This window comes from Metarhizium brunneum, chromosome 1, assembly GCF_013426205.1.
Source record: "Metarhizium brunneum chromosome 1, complete sequence".
NCBI lineage: Eukaryota > Fungi > Ascomycota > Sordariomycetes > Hypocreales > Clavicipitaceae > Metarhizium > Metarhizium brunneum.
Genome location: NC_089422.1, coordinates 1,494,208 through 1,511,204, shown reverse-complemented (window position 1 = coordinate 1,511,204; position 16,997 = coordinate 1,494,208). Strand labels below are relative to the sequence as shown.

The 16,997-nt window shown below is 52.4% G+C and overlaps 4 protein-coding genes across 4 annotated transcripts; 1 reads left to right on the top strand and 3 right to left on the bottom strand.

Moving 5' to 3' along the window:
• Positions 1–2,538: 2,538 nt before the first annotated feature.
• G6M90_00g004620 (uncharacterized protein) lies at positions 2,539–3,693 on the bottom strand (the record flags this gene model as incomplete). Its single annotated transcript, XM_014686625.1, has 1 exon — positions 2,539–3,693. The coding sequence occupies one exon, from the start codon at positions 3,691–3,693 to the stop codon at positions 2,539–2,541; it is 1,155 nt and encodes a 384-aa protein (XP_014542111.1).
• Positions 3,694–4,625: 932 nt separating this feature from the next.
• G6M90_00g004610 (uncharacterized protein) lies at positions 4,626–6,833 on the bottom strand (the record flags this gene model as incomplete). The annotated part of the gene is made up of 2 exons (XM_014686624.1): positions 4,626–5,129; positions 5,196–6,833. The coding sequence occupies 2 exons, from the start codon at positions 6,831–6,833 to the stop codon at positions 4,626–4,628; spliced, it is 2,142 nt and encodes a 713-aa protein (XP_014542110.1).
• Positions 6,834–9,826: 2,993 nt separating this feature from the next.
• Positions 9,827–11,645, bottom strand: G6M90_00g004600 (uncharacterized protein; the record flags this gene model as incomplete). The annotated part of the gene is made up of 4 exons (XM_014686623.1): positions 9,827–9,886; positions 9,964–11,338; positions 11,397–11,548; positions 11,643–11,645. The coding sequence occupies 4 exons, from the start codon at positions 11,643–11,645 to the stop codon at positions 9,827–9,829; spliced, it is 1,590 nt and encodes a 529-aa protein (XP_014542109.1).
• Positions 11,646–12,228: 583 nt separating this feature from the next.
• prt-1 (Eukaryotic translation initiation factor 3 subunit B) lies at positions 12,229–14,642 on the top strand (the record flags this gene model as incomplete). The annotated part of the gene is made up of 3 exons (XM_014686622.1): positions 12,229–12,500; positions 12,604–14,137; positions 14,208–14,642. The coding sequence occupies 3 exons, from the start codon at positions 12,229–12,231 to the stop codon at positions 14,640–14,642; spliced, it is 2,241 nt and encodes a 746-aa protein (XP_014542108.1).
• Between the last annotated feature and the right edge of the window lie 2,355 nt (positions 14,643–16,997).

Sequence of the window (16,997 nt, the reverse complement as noted above, 5' to 3'; positions counted from 1 at the left end):
CCAGGTGCCTACTCCGCACGGGGTACCTACCAGGTGCCCAAGTGCCTGGAGGCACCTCCCAAGGCAGGTGGAAGCATAATGCACAAATTGTACAGTACTCTGCGCTTGATGAAATACATCTAAGTACGGAGTACCTAGGTACATAAGCAGGTGCCTACTAGTGCGCTCTGTGGCATGTTTCTGTCCCAACCATTTGGCATGGCATGAAGGCGCCATTTACTTCCCTCACAGGCTTTGTGGTCGGGCGGGAGTAGAGTCAGCCGCGGCGGTGTGATGGGTAGTGGCATGAGTCGGCGACTGGGGAGTGCGGATATGGACCTCAGAGAATCAGCATCGGCGACGCCAAGGACAATTTATGAAGGTGGCCAGCGTCGCCCAGCGCATTCAATGCCGCGATAGGCGGTCGCTGGCGGATGTTCTCTCCGCTGCAGTTCACCATTGTAGCATTGCGTCTTCAACGTTATACATTGCCCTCGGCATATCCATCCATCTCTTCTTCACGTTCAAGCCCAAACAACCACTCGAGTAAGGGGGGCGTGTGCGCAGCAGCTACTCAGCCAAAAGCCCGTGCCTGCACATGAAAATTGCAGAGCGAGGGGCAGCTCCTGCCCTGTTGGCCTCTGACAGCACCAAACAGCCACTCACGTCGCTAGCTTGCCAGATCCCCTCTGCTGCAGCCAATCTGCTCCGTTCTCTGTAAACCTTTTTTTGGTCCCTTTTTTTCTTTTTTTCTTTTTAGCCTCTCTCTGTTTTCTCTGTGCCCATCCGCCCAAGTCAAGTCATGACATGCTGCACACTCGAATTGTCATCCAGCCACGCCATCGCCACCCTCCAGGAACTGAGTCGCCAAGATCATGAACTTTCGCCGCCGCCGTATCTCACAGTGTCAAGTGTCCGACTGGCCATGCCGCTAGAAAACTACCAACTAGCTGCTCGTAGCTTTCCTTGCATCCGCACGGCGTGGAGCCACCCTCCAACATGTGAAGCCGACGGCCAAGTCAAGACCGACCTTTAGAGACATTGAGACGCACAAAGTCACACAACTGATCATCATGGTTATACATATGCAAATGAGACGAGCTTACTCTGTACTACTCCGTACTGTCCAGACCAGTTGATGCGGCTTGTAGCTCAGCAGCCCAGTGAATGACCATGCAGTCCGCTGTGCATGCCTCGATGCTACGCTGTGGGCGAGGGCACTGGTGAAAAGAAATTTTCGCAGGTTCAGCTGTCTAGTCCACGACTTGGGCATCCTGGCTTGGCCCTTCGAGCATTTTCGGACACAGTCCCGCCCACTTGACATGCAGCCTCGTTCAGGATTACGGAAACAGTCGTCAATCTTGGCGGTGGTTGTGTCACCGCGTGGTGAAGGTTAATCTGAACGAAAGAGGCATTGAACTTTACCCTGTACTATTCTCATGCAATGCCGATTGGATCTACCAGATCCATACCCTTATCGCCATGTCCTGTTACGCCTCGATGCGCAGGCCGTGGGCAACGTGGGTTCAGGGGGGTGTGCCAGACGGTTTTTGCTATTTGTGCGGCCAAAGAAAACCCGTCACAGACAGGACGGGAGGCTCATAGAGACATGATCCAGCATGTCATCATCTCAGTCACAGGCCAAGCTTAGTCCGGGTCTCCCCGCCCCGTGCGAGGGAGCTGTTACATCGCGCCGCAACAAGTAATGAGGGGGCCAAGCAATTGACATCAAGAAGACCATGAGCAGTTTATGTGATTCGCAAAATCTCATGCCTACCTAGGTACCTAGGTAGTTTTCGCCACCTGTTACTGTTACGACAGTCAAGTGCCGTCCAAAGGCAGTCGGTTATGCCCTACCCTATACTACAGGCCAGCTATAGGAGACGACGTGGATTGGCGGTGCTTGACTCTACAACGGGAATTGGAGTCGGACCATGGTTAACATAACCCGTAGAGGCCTGCTCTTTGTGTAATAGGGAACAAAATGACCAAAATGGGTGCTTTGTGCACATCGGGTGTTTCCAGATCTGGAAAGGGGACGACGCTATTGGGGATACAGAACGGGACAGCATGAACGCCAATAGAGCAAAATAATAAACGATCCGTAAGCTCACTCGTGGGTAATTTATTATGAGATTGACAGTGCTAGCCGCCCCTGAATAGAACTCGGCTCTTTCAGTTCCTTTTGTCTCTGGGTCTGAACAAGAGTTGCGATTCCGATGACGGATTTTACCTCTGCCAAACTCATACATATGACCATCCCAGCGAAACACTTGTGGCTGCCATTGATGGAGCAAGTTATACACCCTGGATGACGCACTATAAGACGGCACGAGGAATGATGGCAATCACGAGGTAAAAGCCGTCCAGGTTCCATGACATGACGGTCCGTCTGATGTACGCTTTGTGGGAAATTCACCGACTTTTGTATCATGTTACCCCTCTCGCAGGAGGGGTAATCGAGACTGAAAACAGTATATCGTTCTACAGTGTACATGCATCGTTTCACCAACTCCCAACGCCAAACTTATACACTACACCCTGGCCGCTCATACAGCTCTACCACGACACCAGCTTGCCGCCGCTGTCCACAACGGCCATCAGCCTCTCCGGCATAAACTCCACCCAGACATTGACCCTCTCCTGGTCAAGTACCACGTCCCTCCACGCCTTCCGGGCCGCCTCCCTCAGCGACGCCTCGTCCCAGTCCTTCAGCGGCTTCATCCTCCACTGCTTGCCGGCCGGCCACACCGAATCAAGGGGGCTCAGGTCCGGGCTCTCGCCGCAGTTGAAGTGGCTCCGGAGCTCGTTGAGCTCCTTCCACTGCTGCACGGGATTCGCCTTGCTCAGCGCCCCGTGGGCAAACGACTCGGCGTCCTCCTCCAAGATGAAGGACTGGGGCCCGCCCACGGACGGCCGCAGCCACGGCTTGACGTGCTTCTCGAGAACCTTGTCGCGGTAGTCGGCCATGGCCATGACGCCCGACGAGTTGGGGCTCGTCGCGGCGTCGTAAAAGACGAGGTCGCTCTTGAAGTTGTACCCCACGCACGCCCACGCGTGGACTCTCTTGACGTCCCTCGTCCACCTCCCGGGCCCGCCTGCCTCGTCGTCGACGGACCGCCGCGTCTCGTCGCAGCCCGGGCAGTACTTCTCCCCCGGCCGGGGCATCACCCTCATTGCGCCGTCGAGCCCGAAGCCAAAGTGCAGCTCGCACCCGAACCGGACCGTCCGCCAGCCGCCCGTCTCCGCGGCCGCAAACGCGTCCAGCATCCGGCGCGCCCACTCCACCCGCCTCTCGCGCAGCTTCTTGTTCACCCACCCCCTTCCGCACCCCAGGCACCGTCTGTACCCCAGCGTGCCCATGGCCCGGTGCATCGTCCTCGGGTTGCAGCCCATCTCTACGCCCGCGTGCTTCGCCAGCCCCGCCCAGTTGAGGTACACGTCCTCGTACGCCTCGTCCCAGAGGATGCTTTCCAGCTTTTGCTGGTCCTCGTCGGACAGCTTGCTGGGCCGCCCTCGCGTCTCTTCCCACTCGGGGTCACTCCGCTTCGGCGCTGACCCGCTGAGTGCCGCGTAGCCCTGGGACCGCGATAGTCCAAAGTGTCTGAATATGGCGGATTTGTTGACGGGCAGGCCCTGGGATTCGAGGTAGCCTATGGTCCCGCGAACCATGGCCTTCTTGGGCGTGTCTCCATGTTTGTAGCCCGAGGGCATTTCTCTGGCCTGCTGGTGAGTGCGCCCCGTGCGCCCGACTCTTCTCTCTCCCTTTCTCTGTGAGGTTGATGCCGGTTGATGGTGTAAGTTGCGTCCATGTATGTTGATTTGAGTGGGGATGAGGGTCGTGACAAAAACTGTGTGCGTTTGTTTTTGTCGGCTGAATATTGTTGGCTGTCACGTGATGGACCCCGAGAGACAAACGTGCTTTCCAGCTTCAACGCCTTCGTTCGGTGTGATGAGCAGTAGGGCAGGCAGTATTTGGTGCATCAATTACAATATACGGAATCCAATTGAGATCAAGTCGCCTATATCGTGGCATGGTGCGGTTAAAAATACAGCCAGCCTGCACGATACGATACTCGTCCCCGGGTCATTCATTCAGTCATTCACAGAATGCGGCGAATTTCTCACGTCTTATTGAAATAAGTAATAAAAATTAAGCCGTCATGTAATCTAACGGGTGTCCAAGGCCGCGTGGCCGAATATTGACAGCCCATGTCCACAACGGGCGAAAATTATGTACCCAGACTTGCCGCGTGCATGTATACGCCTGAATCCAAAGACACATCTTGATGGCAGCATTTTGCCAACTCATCGGTTCCCTCTCCTTCTCCCGATTCATTGCTTCTCTCGCTAGCGCAAAGAATATGACCAGTTCATTAAACGCCAGCTCCAGACCGACTGATTATGCCCGTCGCTTTCCCCCTCCTTCCTCCGCCTCGCTCACAAGTGCTCAGTAAGTCACAACGCCTTGACGCGGCTCCCATTGCACGCGTCCCCTCCGTCTATACATCTTGATATACATTAAACGCTTGAAATCAAATCGAAACAGATCGAGTCCCAGTATAAGGTAATCCAGATATCGTATGTAAATGGTCGCAAGGTATTTCTTTTTGCTGTCGTCGAATGACCAAGTGAGGAGATTGAAATTAAGCCTTCCCAGCTTCACGAACGGCTGCCATAAACCGGTCTTCAGCCCCAACTGCAGCCACTGCTCTTGCCGCTCCGGTGCTCGAATTTGCCCTAGTGATCACAGCAAGGACTTCATCAGAAGTCTTACTTCCGAGAAGTGCCATTTCACGGGAAAGCAAGAGAGCCACGGCTGCTCGAACTAGCAAGGCATCACCCTCAAACACATACACATCCCATAGACGCGCAGCTTCATCAATGGCCAAGTGACCTGTGAACAAGCTAAGAAACATGCCACCCAAGTAAAGTTCTGGCGTAACATCCCGCATAGTCTTAGTCAGGTGATCGCGAAGCGGCAGTGATTTGTGGCCAAGTGTCTGCAAAACAAGATTATAAGCAGAGGCTTGTGCTGTTTCATCGGCAGTGTAGAATGATAAAGGCAATGGTCGGTTCAAAAGGTTGGCGAGCGCGATGAACACTGTTTCGGCATTGGGAAGGTTCAATAGAAGTAAGGCCGCAATAGTCTGCAACAGCAAAGTTAGTAAACACTGAACAAGCCAGAAGACTATTCAAAAGTTGGGAGGCCATACATTACACCCAAACACGTAACCAATATCGCTCCTGTACATGGCATATGCACTAAGCACATCAACTAATGACGAATGCAGAGGTCCAGTGATTTCAAAGATTTTAAGATTCTTCCAAGTCTTGTCACTTGCATCTTTGCGAATCTGCTCAAACCACTTGGCTCGCCTAGCATCTTCAGCATCTGCTCTGTCGGTGCGAACTCTGTCTTCCAAATCACGAGCGCGAGCCAGAGCAGTTCGGAAAGTAGCCTCTGTCAAACCAAGCTCATTGCCAATGGCACGAGCCCAGACGACGCCGCGACTTCTCGGGGCGACTCCTCGCCACCACATGTCCCTTGTGCGTCTCTCACGTATGGCGTCATTCCATCGTGGGATGATGTCACCTTCCCAAATGTGCATAAGGTTGTCCGCAGTGTTGTCTCTTGACTCGGTCCTTGATCGTCGAGCGGCCTCACGCCTCTCGTCGGCTTTGGCACTGGCGGCCATCATCTTCTGATACTCTTTCAGGTGGCGACGTTCTTCCGCTGGATCCTTGGGCGGTAACCAAGACGGTCGGGTACGGCTGAGAACAGCCTCCTTCTCCTTTGATATGGGTAGCGGATCTATCATGATGTCGGTTCGCCGCAGCGGTGGCAATTCGGGAGTTGACGACTTTACTCGGGCTTTTTTATCGTACACATGGTCGTAGGGCATATGACTAGAATTCCAGGTGTTTGGGCGGGCAGCTCCTGATGGACGGCGGCTGGAACGCTCATGTAGCTCGTCGGCGTGTTCCTCCAGCTTTTCGGTCAGCGCCTTAGATTCGGCGTTCAAATCAGCCAGGGCCAAGTTCCAGCTATTGGCTCGTGATTTGACCGGGCTTGGTGGCGGCTTGTCCGATGCATCTGACCTCCACGAAGGAGATCGAAGGGATCCCTGTGCCTGGGCTACTGCCGGTGTGCCGTTACCAATGCTTCGGACCCTTTCCTTGGGCGCACGATCTGGTGACGGTGAAATCGAGGGAGCTCGACTTGGTGGACGCTCATTGGCAGGTCGAGGAGAGATAGGCACATTGTCAAGCACAATGCCATCAGGAATATCATCGCCATCATCTTCGTCGCACTCGTGTTCCAGATCTTGCAAGCTCTTGCGACGAGTCGCCTGCCAGCTTCCGCGTCGAGGTCGCGGCTGAGGCTTGGGCGGCAGGTTGATATCTCTAGGGTTTAAGGACAAGTTGGGACTGGTGCTGCGGTTTCGTCGTGCGACGGGCAAAGAAACTGTAGAATGTCCTCTGTTCAAAGAAAGAGGTCGTGGATCTGTCAGCCCCGCGAGGCTTGTGCTTCGTGGGTTGGACGCGTAGACGCTGGTATGGAGATTAGGAAACGATCGTCGCGGCTTCGGGCCTGGAGGTCGCTTTCCACCGGCCAGGTTACGAGCAACTGGCGTCACCAATGGAGTTGGCCCAGGGCGGACGTTGACTTTGAGGGTGACATTGTCGTCGTCCAAGCCGATGTCTTCGAAGTGGCTAACATCTGCCAACACACTGCCGTCATCGCTGTTGAGCGACTGAAAGGAGGAAGATTTTGAGCTCTTAGACGTGGTCATTCCGGGAGGAGATCCAGGGCTCGGTATAATGTTGCTAACGACTTGTTCGTGAATCATGGCTGCATTTCAGAGGATTCAGCACGGTGGAAATTAAGTGATTGCAGGAAACCCAAGACTATTGAGGAGCCCAAAAAGGGAACTATTATATTGTTTCGTTCCGCTCCCTCTGCAGGTTTGGCGTGAAAGAATTGTTTGCGAATATTTCGGCGTGGCCAGGAGCCGCAAGGACTCACGAGGACCAAACAGTGAACCGGTCGTTATAAGCAATCGTGACAGTCGTGGATTCTAAGCTTTTGCGTTTTCGTATCGAGGGTCTCTGGGGCCGTAGACGCGGGGAAAGGGGAAGTTGAAATCTGAGACGACGGATACGAACGATGGGTCACGGGGACGGCAACGGCGTGTCAGAAGACGGGTGTGAATGATTGACAGGCCCCCTGACGATAAAGCAAAAAGTATAAGGTTACAAAAAAAAAAGCCAGCGAAGAAACGAAGTGAGGAGTTCAAACGAGAGAAGTGCTGAGGATTGAACGAATGGGCGGCGGCTGCCAATGAGGGAAGAGCCGGTGTCGATGATGAGCAAATGCCAGGTGCAGGACACTGGATGCAAAATGCAAAAACGAGAGAATATGCAGACTTGTTCTGAATATTCAGAGGGCAAAAGCAGAGTGCCAAAGTCAATGACGAGAGGGAAGCCGAATAGGAGGGCACAATTGCAGCATCCATGGACCAAATCGGCCTTGGAGAGTGCCAATCTCCGTCTTCGCCCCCGCTCCTCTCCTGCGCACCTTTTTGCACCTTTGCTTGCTCCAATCGTGATGCAGGCGTCGGGGTGGTGTGAGCTTCCGTTCCTTGGCATGCTTGTTATTTTAGTCCAAAGGTAATGATCAATCGACCTCCATTGCATCCCAACTGTCCCCCCCTCGTCCAGTTAGACGCCTGCATGGCCGCCGCCAAACGCACAAGGATGGGCCGTGATAGCAGCAACAGATGGCCAGGGCCCAGGACGGACCCGCATGGCCAAACATGAGGCACAGTGGCACACGAGACGAGGCGAGAGAGTTTGGACCCAACGACACAAGAACGGACGGATCGACATGGCCCAAGAGCAATTGACCTGGAACCGGCAGTCCCAACGACGCCAACAACGCCAAGGCAACCAGGCACGACGGACCAAGGACCAGACGAATGAGCTAGACCTCATTATCCCTGGCACCGAGCACGATCCTCAAATCCAGCGGTGGAGACTCGATGGATCAACGATGCTTGTCGATTCCGCGGTGCAGCCAGCTGAACCAAACCAGAGATACCCACTCACTACTCGCACCAAGTGCTCCGTCGTCTGTTGTACATTGTTCAGACAGACAGACAGAATAATATGCCACACGGGAAACAATACTTGTCTGGGGAAGTTTTGCGCCCTGCCCCTGGTGTCACGGTCCAGAGCACTAGGCCGTCTCGTGGCGTACTGAGCACAACACCGTTTGACGGAGGGCATCCGCAAATCCCGGGCCCCTATTCAAGTTGCGCGACCATGGCATCCAGTACAATACAAAAGCGCCCAATCCTCCATCACAATACCAAGTACGAAGCATTCGAGAACAATAAAAAACTGCAAACCACCAACCAACCAACCGTGGTTTTGCCAGCAAGCGATCACTATGACCGCTCCGTGACGCAAAAGAATTGGCGCAGTACAAACCTACAAACAAAACCCCAAAGACTCGCTTTTGGTTGGTGGTAACTACTCCGTACAACATGCGCCGTGACTAGGACCTTTGCTGGTCCTTCTTCAGGGCACGGAATTCTGAACCAGGGGTTGTGAAGCAAAGACAGGGAGACGCCAGATAGTACTACAATGCTACGGAGTACTAGTAACTATCAAGAACCTCCCTGTCCTGTAATTGCACACTGCTGTGTATGTACATATTGTCAATACAGAATGCACCAATAAAATGGTACTCCATCGTTGGTGCATTCTGATGTCCCACATGTGGTCTAGTTTTCCCGCTCAGTCAAGGAATATTTTAATGAGACATGGGAGTCTCGGAGCCGGTCTAGACTGATAAAAACAAAAGCCCTTTGTTGATAAGTCCAGGGAGACAAGGAATGGGACTGAAAGTTGTGCCAAATGTCCATGGTGATATTGATCCGGACTACATGTACCAGAGACTAGTACTCCGTACATAAAGTAATCCATATTTATGGCTGCTGCAAATTGCCCTGGGCCCCATATCCTGTCCCCTGCAGCCCAGGATCCCATTCATTCGACTTCCTGGTCGCTCCAATTACCCCATCACGACGCGAAAAGCAGTCGCCGTCTCTGCTTGAAACTCCATCAGTGGAAGAATAACACTTTGCCAACGTAAATTAAAAACAAACTCTACAACTAGCTTGGAACAGGGAATGCCAGCCCAGTCTCTCTCTTTCATGGCCGGCCCGGAGGCGTTATCAGCCATGGGTAAAATTATGACCTTAAATAATATGCGACGGCTCAGACGATACCAGACATCATCAACACAGTCCATGCAGGTGGTGGACAAGGGCCTGACAAAGTTTGAACATTACTTTTACAGCATGCATAGGGGCACCGGAGGCCTATTAACCGCCTCACTTTCAACGACCATCGAATAATAATGTTGCACGTCTTTGTATTTTGTGTAGTTCCAGGGGGAAAAAAAAATCAGTTCTGCGTGGTTGGCCGGGAAGGATGTCACGCGGAGACTATTGGTGTCAAGGGAGGGGAGTCATCCTCTATTCACACTTGTTTAAACACAAAATCCTTGAAACATAGGACTCGGTGACACAGGCAACCTTACTTGAAGCAGGCATTGCTCATCTTCGCTGCAAAATCATTCCAGGAGAATGTAAAGTAGATCGATGACCTTGCCGACGTGCACCGTGGCTTATTGACACTGACGCACGCCAACTACCATTCATATTTTCATGATTTCTATGGTATCATTACAGGTTGTCTTCACTTTACTTTTTGCATCCAGGAACCCACCCCTAGTCCATATCTATCGTACCTCAGATCTGCCAATATCACCCCTTTACATACGCTCACGCCGTCGAGGCGCGGCTCGAATGATGTCGTCTACTCGCAGGAGAAGCTGTACACGGTTTGTTAGTCATCCATCTTTCTACATAATTTTGGCGTAGCTGGTAGTGAAGAGTGAAAGATGCTTACCTCGGCTGCTTCGCTGGCCGATGATACAACCGCGCGCTTCAACTTGTAACTCTCAATAACGCCAAGATCCCGCATGTCTTCAATGCCACCGCCGGGCTTCATTAGATCCAGACCATACGTAGTCAGCCCATCGTAAATGGTCTTTCGGAGTCTTGAAACAAGATCACCAGAGTCGAGACCGGCGTTATCGGCAAGTATCGTTGGCAATTGCCTCAGGGCAACGGCGAAGCTAGACACTGCCAACTGCTTCTTGCCATCAACACGAGTGGCGGCACCATCAACAGCCTTGGCCATGACCATCTCAGCACACCCGCCACCCAGCGTCGTTCTAGGCTCAATGACAGTCTGGGACAAGACGGCCAAAGCATCGTGCAGACTTCGCTCAGCCTCGTCCAATAGCTGTTCAGTGGCACCACGCAGAACGATAGTGCAAGCCTCTCCGGCTGACACGCCAGAGAACTTGATTAGAGTGTCCTCGCCAATAATGACCTCCTCGATTAAGTCGCACGTGCCCAACTTGACCTGCTCGGGGTGGTCAAAGGTCGAAGCAATCTCACCACCAGTGACAAGGGCTAAACGCTCAATACCATCAAAGTCGGCGTGCTCAATAGACATTATACCAGCATCAGTAAAGAGCTGCTCGGGCCAGTTGTAAATGAGCTGGCGGTTAATGAAACAGTTGATGCCGTGGGACTTGATCTTGTCGACCTTGGCCTTCATCTTATCCTTTTCGGCCTTCTCGAGCTCGGCAAGTTTGCTAGTGGCCCCGACCTTCATTCTAGCACCAAAGATTTTGACCTTGTCGGTATCCATGGACGTGTTGGCAACCAAAATCTTGGCCTTTTCTAACCTCTTGGGCTGGTTGACACCAATCTTCTTGTCTAGAATGAAACCCTCATCAAGGTACGATTCACTCAGCTTGCCACCGGCCTTCTTAATGATTTGGATGTGGCTAAGATCGGATGACTTCTTTAGCCGGAGAACCGCATCGCAGGCAAGGGTGGCGAAGTGGTCTCTGTCTTGAGCCAAAACCTTGGAGCTCAGCGTCGTTCGTGCGATTGAAACGAGGTCCTTGCGGAAAGCCTCGGGGCTCTTGCTGTGGTCAACGGCGGACTCCTCGAGAGCTTTAAGAGCAGCTTGACTGGCTATCCGGTAGCCTTCAATGATGGTCTGGGGGTGAATCTTTTGACCGACCAGCTTCTCAGCCTCTCGGAGTAGCTCAGCGGCCAAGACAGCCACCGAGGTGGTGCCATCACCGACTTCGTCATCCTGGACTTTGGAGATATTGACGAGCACCTTAGCGGCGGCATTATCGAGAGCAATAGATTTGAGGATGGTAGCACCGTCGTTGGTAACCATGATGTCGCCGGTGGAGCTGTATCAGGGACAATTTGTCAGGATATCTTTTTGTTGCGGGGGTCTGCAAAACTTACGCCGACTGCAAGATCTTGTCCATGCCTTTGGGGCCCAAGGTGCTCTTCACCAAATCACCAACAGCAATGGCACCAACAAAGGCGGAGAGACGCGCATTCTCACCCTTCTCCTCTGTGGTGCCTTCTTCGAAAATCTGCGTCGGCTGGAAAGACTGTATGGCGGGGTGAGGGGGCAGGTTAGCTGCGGTTCAAGAACTCTGCCGGCAAATAATTGGCATCTTGTGTAGTCTCAAATGCTGTACATACCATGGCAGGCTATTTGGAAACAGAGGGAAATGCAAGTCGGCGGGCCTGATGTTGGTGGTTGTCGTGCTTGAGTTTCGTGACCGCTTTCCACACTGCGAGGCAGCCTCTTTTTTTGAAGCTCTCCTAAATTCGCCTGGCACACACGGTCTGGTCCATCCAGGCCCAACTGCACCTAGCCGCAAATTCAACAGCCTTGAACCCCACTATGCAACCGCCGACAATTCCCTCCCACGTGACTTGCCCCTCGCGGTGGAAAATTGACGGCGAAGGATTATCGCTTCTCCGCCGCACACTTTGCGGAAACTGAAGAACACCAAATTTGTAACGGCTGTAAGACCCTCAACGAGGAATTGCCCATCCTAGCCCCAAGTCAGCCGCTACACGCTGCACTCGCCACCGCCTGAGGCCCGTGACGGTGATTCAAATAACCTCTAAACGAAACGAAGCATCGATATCGCACTTCAGAACACCTATACCCAGACAGCCACTTTGACGCACAAACGAATCGTCTTAACGCACAACATTTCGCTGTCGCCCAAGCGGGGCAGTTTTTGCACCCCTCCCTGAACGGAGAATCTTCGCCAACATGGCTCCGTCCTTCGATCACCTGCGCGAGGCCGACCTCGACGACGATGAGTTCAATGAGGAGGATATTGATATCTCGGACCTTCGCGAGAAGTTCGAGGTTTCCTTGGAACAGGGCTATGATGCCTTTGTTGTTATCGACGGCTTGCCCGCAGTCACTGAGGACCAGAAGCCCAAACTGGTCAAGTTTTTATTGAAGAAACTCAACTCTGTTGGAAAGACGAGAGAGGATTTGATCCACATGCCCATGGGTGATGATGGAAAGTCTTTGAGGTAAGTCGCGGTAGGACAAAAAAAACAACATGGGCAGCTTGAACCAGGTTTTCGGGCAAGGACGCTGGCTTCTTTCTTTCGAAGCTAACTTTTATACTCTCAGTTTTGCCTTTGTTGAATATTCCTCACCTGCCGAGGCTGCTGCCGCCACACGACAGCTGGACTTGGTTCCCCTTGACAAGAAACACACTATGCGCGTAAACAAGCTTACAGATGTCGAGCGCTACGGCGGTGAGGGTAGAATCGATGAGAAGTACACGCCCCCTCACATTGACGAGTTCGCCGAGAAGGAACATCTACGATGGTTCATGAAGGACCCTTCGGGCCGAGGGCGTGACCAGTTTGTCATGTACCGGGGTGATACCGTTGGAGTCTTTTGGAATAACGAGAAGGAGCAACCCGAAAACATTGTTGACCGTCAACACTGGACTGAGACCTTCTTACAGTGGTCTCCCCTTGGCACGTATCTTACTTCAATCCACGCCCAAGGTGTTCAGCTCTGGGGTGGTCAGTCATGGTCCCGACAAGCCCGATTTGCTCACCCATACGTCAACCTCGTCGCCTTCTCCCCCACAGAGAAATATTTGGTTACATGGTCTAACCGACCTATTTCCATTCCTGAAACCGGCCACCCCGCCCTTTCCATTGACGACGATGGCAAAAACTATGTCATTTGGGATATTGCCACGGGTATTCCTCTGCGTTCCTTCGCCAACCTTGATCTCCCCAAGGCCGAGGAGGGCAAGCCTGCGCCAAAGCTGCAATGGCCTGCTTTCAAGTGGTCTTCCGACGACAAGTATGTTGCTCGATTGACCCAGGGCCAATCCATCTCTGTATACGAGCTGCCACGCATGAATTTACTGGACAAGACTAGCATCAAGATTGAAGGCGTCATGGACTTTGACTGGGCACCTGCTACGGTCCAAAGAGAAGGTGTCAAGAACTACGAACAACTCTTCTGCTTCTGGACTCCGGAAATCGGCAGCAATCCTGCCAAGGTCGGCTTGATGAGCATTCCCTCCAAGGAAATTGTTAGATCACTCAACCTCTTCAGCGTCAGTGACGCCAAGCTGCATTGGCAGTCGGAAGCTGCCTACCTTTGCGTCAAGGTCGACAGACACTCCAAGTCGAAGAAATCACAAGCCACCACATTGGAGATTTTCCGAATCAAGGAGAAGGGCGTCCCTGTCGAAGTTGTTGACACCATCAAGGACACTGTCATCAACTTTGCCTGGGAGCCCAAGGGTGACAGGTTCGCCATCATCACCACCACCGAACCAGTCGGCGTCACGGCTGTGCCCCCCAAAACTGCCGTCTCATTCTTCTGCCCCGAAAAGGTCAAGGGGCCCATTGCAGGCAACTTCAAACACCTCCGAACACTGGACAAGAAGAACAGCAACGCCATCTACTGGTCACCGCGCGGACGATTCGTTGTCATTGCCACTATCCACAACCAGCAGAGCTCCGACCTCGACTTCTTTGATCTCGACTTTGAGGGCGACAAACCCGAGTCTGACAAAGACATGACCGCCAACCTACAGCTGATGAACACTGCTGATCATTATGGTGTCACCGATGTTGAGTGGGATCCATCTGGCCGCTTTGTCGCCACCTGGGCATCAGTATGGAAGCATGCCGTAAGTTGGCACGACGTATTATAACGAGGCGTTGCAATGCAAACATGAAACTAACCATGATACCACTTAGATGGAAAACGGCTACCACATTTACGACTTCAAGGGCGAGACCTTGCGGGAAGAGCCCATTGACAAGTTTAAGCAATTCCAGTGGCGACCGCGACCCCCGACGCTGTTGACCAAGGACGAGCAGAAGCAGGTCCGCAAGAACCTGCGCGAATACAGCCGAGTATTCGAACAGGAAGATGCCGACCGTGGCGCCTCGGCAGACCTGGCTGTGGTTGAGGCCCGACGACGCATGCTTGAAGAGTGGTACGCCTGGCGCGCCGATGTCGAGGAGGAAATTTATGAGGAGCGTGTCGCCCTCGGCTTACCGCAGGATCCTCACGTTGCGCTACTGGAGTCCAAGACCAAGGCTATGGGCGTTGACAGTGCAGATCAGGAGCAAGTTATTGAGGAGATTGTGGAGGATGTCTTGGAGGAGAGTGAGGAGGTTCTCGCATAGGTGTGCGAGGGGAACGGCGAATGAGAGCATGAAATGTTGGACGAGATGGATACAACAATGTTCTACAGGCTTGCATGGAGAGCAGGTGCATTGGCTTGTACTGGTAAAACAAAATGTTGCTTCAGAGTCTGGGCACTTTATAATGAACTTTATTTTCACTGTTTAGTTCACATAAGCTTTGTTCTGGGAGTATAGGTGATTTGCATGATTTGGTGACAGGAAGCAGGGCGCACAGCCACCTAGCGAGTCGTGCCGCCACCACTTGTTATTCCTCTTATTGTGGAAGCAAGCTGCTTGACGCGCCAGTCAACCAACATGCTTGATTTCGAGCAAAGAACCCTCGGTTTTGGTCCCTGCGCAGTACTCCGTACGGTGTTTCAACACGCAAGATGCTGATGCGCCGTCACGCCACCAGACAGCCGCACCAATAAAGCCAAAGAGTGTCCATAAAAGACTTTTGGGGGAAAAGGTGGTGAGGCGGAAGTGCCGGCGGGACGAAGCGAGCCAGTTACAGGAGGGCATCCCAAGAGTGTGGGTGGCAGCGGTCTTAGTACATACTGAGTACGTACTACAGGTATGCACTGACAGGACAACCACGATTTATTGGCCACTTATGACATACTAAGTACATACTTAGGTACATTAAAAAAGTACGGTAGAGTAATAATAGCCATGGGCTAGACACAAATGCCAGTATTCGTAGCAATGCACTATTATATATAGAGTATTCAAGAGACCTAAAGCCTATAAGGTGGGTTCAGAAACAGAGTTACTCTTACAAATTATACCCTCACTTTTATCTCTTAGAATATGCATATGTACTCCGTACGAGTGGACTGTTTGGTGTGTCCATGTCCTACCATTGAACTTGAAGTACTGCCCTGCTTGGTACTGGTTGGCTAATAAACTAGGGGTAGTCCGAGTACCAGCATCAATGATGATACCAAACCTTCAGGTATCACTGCCGCGACACGCGGACGATGGCCGTCTCACCCCCAAGGCCTTGTTTTTTGTACCAGACATCGACCCTAGTGATGCTTGGCTCGGATTGAGATTAGCACTGAAGAGTGTAGCAAAATCAATGCGGTGGTGTCGCCGGGCTGGAGGTGGCGCTGATCCCACCGCTCTCCGCAGCGCTCTTACAAGGGCAATGGTATCTTCAGGCCCCTGTTCCCTTGCCGGGTGAAACGGCGCAACATGTTTTGGAAAACTGCCGCGCTTAACTCATGCGAGTGCCTCGCTTTGAGCTTGGGTACCCTGGCGAAACGAAACGGACCTGATGTCCTGCTGGTGCCTGCTGGACCAACGCTCCATGTCGTCAATATTGGTGCGGCTCGGTGGCCGTCAAAGCCCTACTCACACGCGCATGCACAGTATATGAGTGAGTTGAGTCCGCACGCACAAAAGTTCAATAGCGCCGGCATGAATTCAAGTGTTTTGTCATGCATCAAAGACAATTACTCGAGAATGTGGAGCACATTTGTCAAGCTCCGACAGCCGAGACCGCGAGGAATATTGTCTACGGCGTCAATTCAGTATGCATGGCATGTACTCCGTATGTATGTACTTTATCAATCGGCGATACGGGCTTCCAGCTTCCTTCCCTGCTCTTACTTGTTGTCCAATCCCTTCTTTCCGACTATGGCGTATGTACTTGAGTACTTCGCGTATAGGCCGCTATGCAATAGTACAGGTTGATTGTTTCATACTACATCACGAAAGGCAGACCAGCGTTTTATTACCATGTACAAATAAAAATATATAAAGCGCAGATATGTATGTGTGTGTAACCCTGTCTTGAAGAGGGATGGTCTGAACCACGTCTGATTGGAAAGGATTACCGTGAGGACAATCATCAAGGTGCGCAGGCAAAGGTACCGGCAAGGGACGTTGTTTGCTTCATTCTCAGCCGGAAAAGCGCTGGTATGGATACAAGCAAGGGGTCATCGAGTCACGCAGAATCTCGACTTAGCCTTCTGACGCAGCGGTTGTACGGAGGATGTGCTACTTAATATAAATAATCAATTAGTTATGCAGAGTCTCCTTCATCTCCTTCAACCATAGACAAGGAGTGGCTGGGATGAAAGTGCTGAATACCCGCTCGACAACATCCTGCCCAACATCCCCTGGTCGTATTAAATGGCATGAAGCATCGGCAAAATGTTTGCTCGGCCTTGGCCACCCCGTAGAGGGGCTGGCTCGGCGTTGAGCGAGATTGAGCAAGCATTCGGGTTTTCAAAGTCGAATACGGAGTAACGGCTCGTCAATTGTACAGAGTGCTGTACAGAGTGCAGTACAGAGCCATTCGACCGACGCCAGTTGGCCTTGAGTGACAAACTTGATGGTCCAAAGACA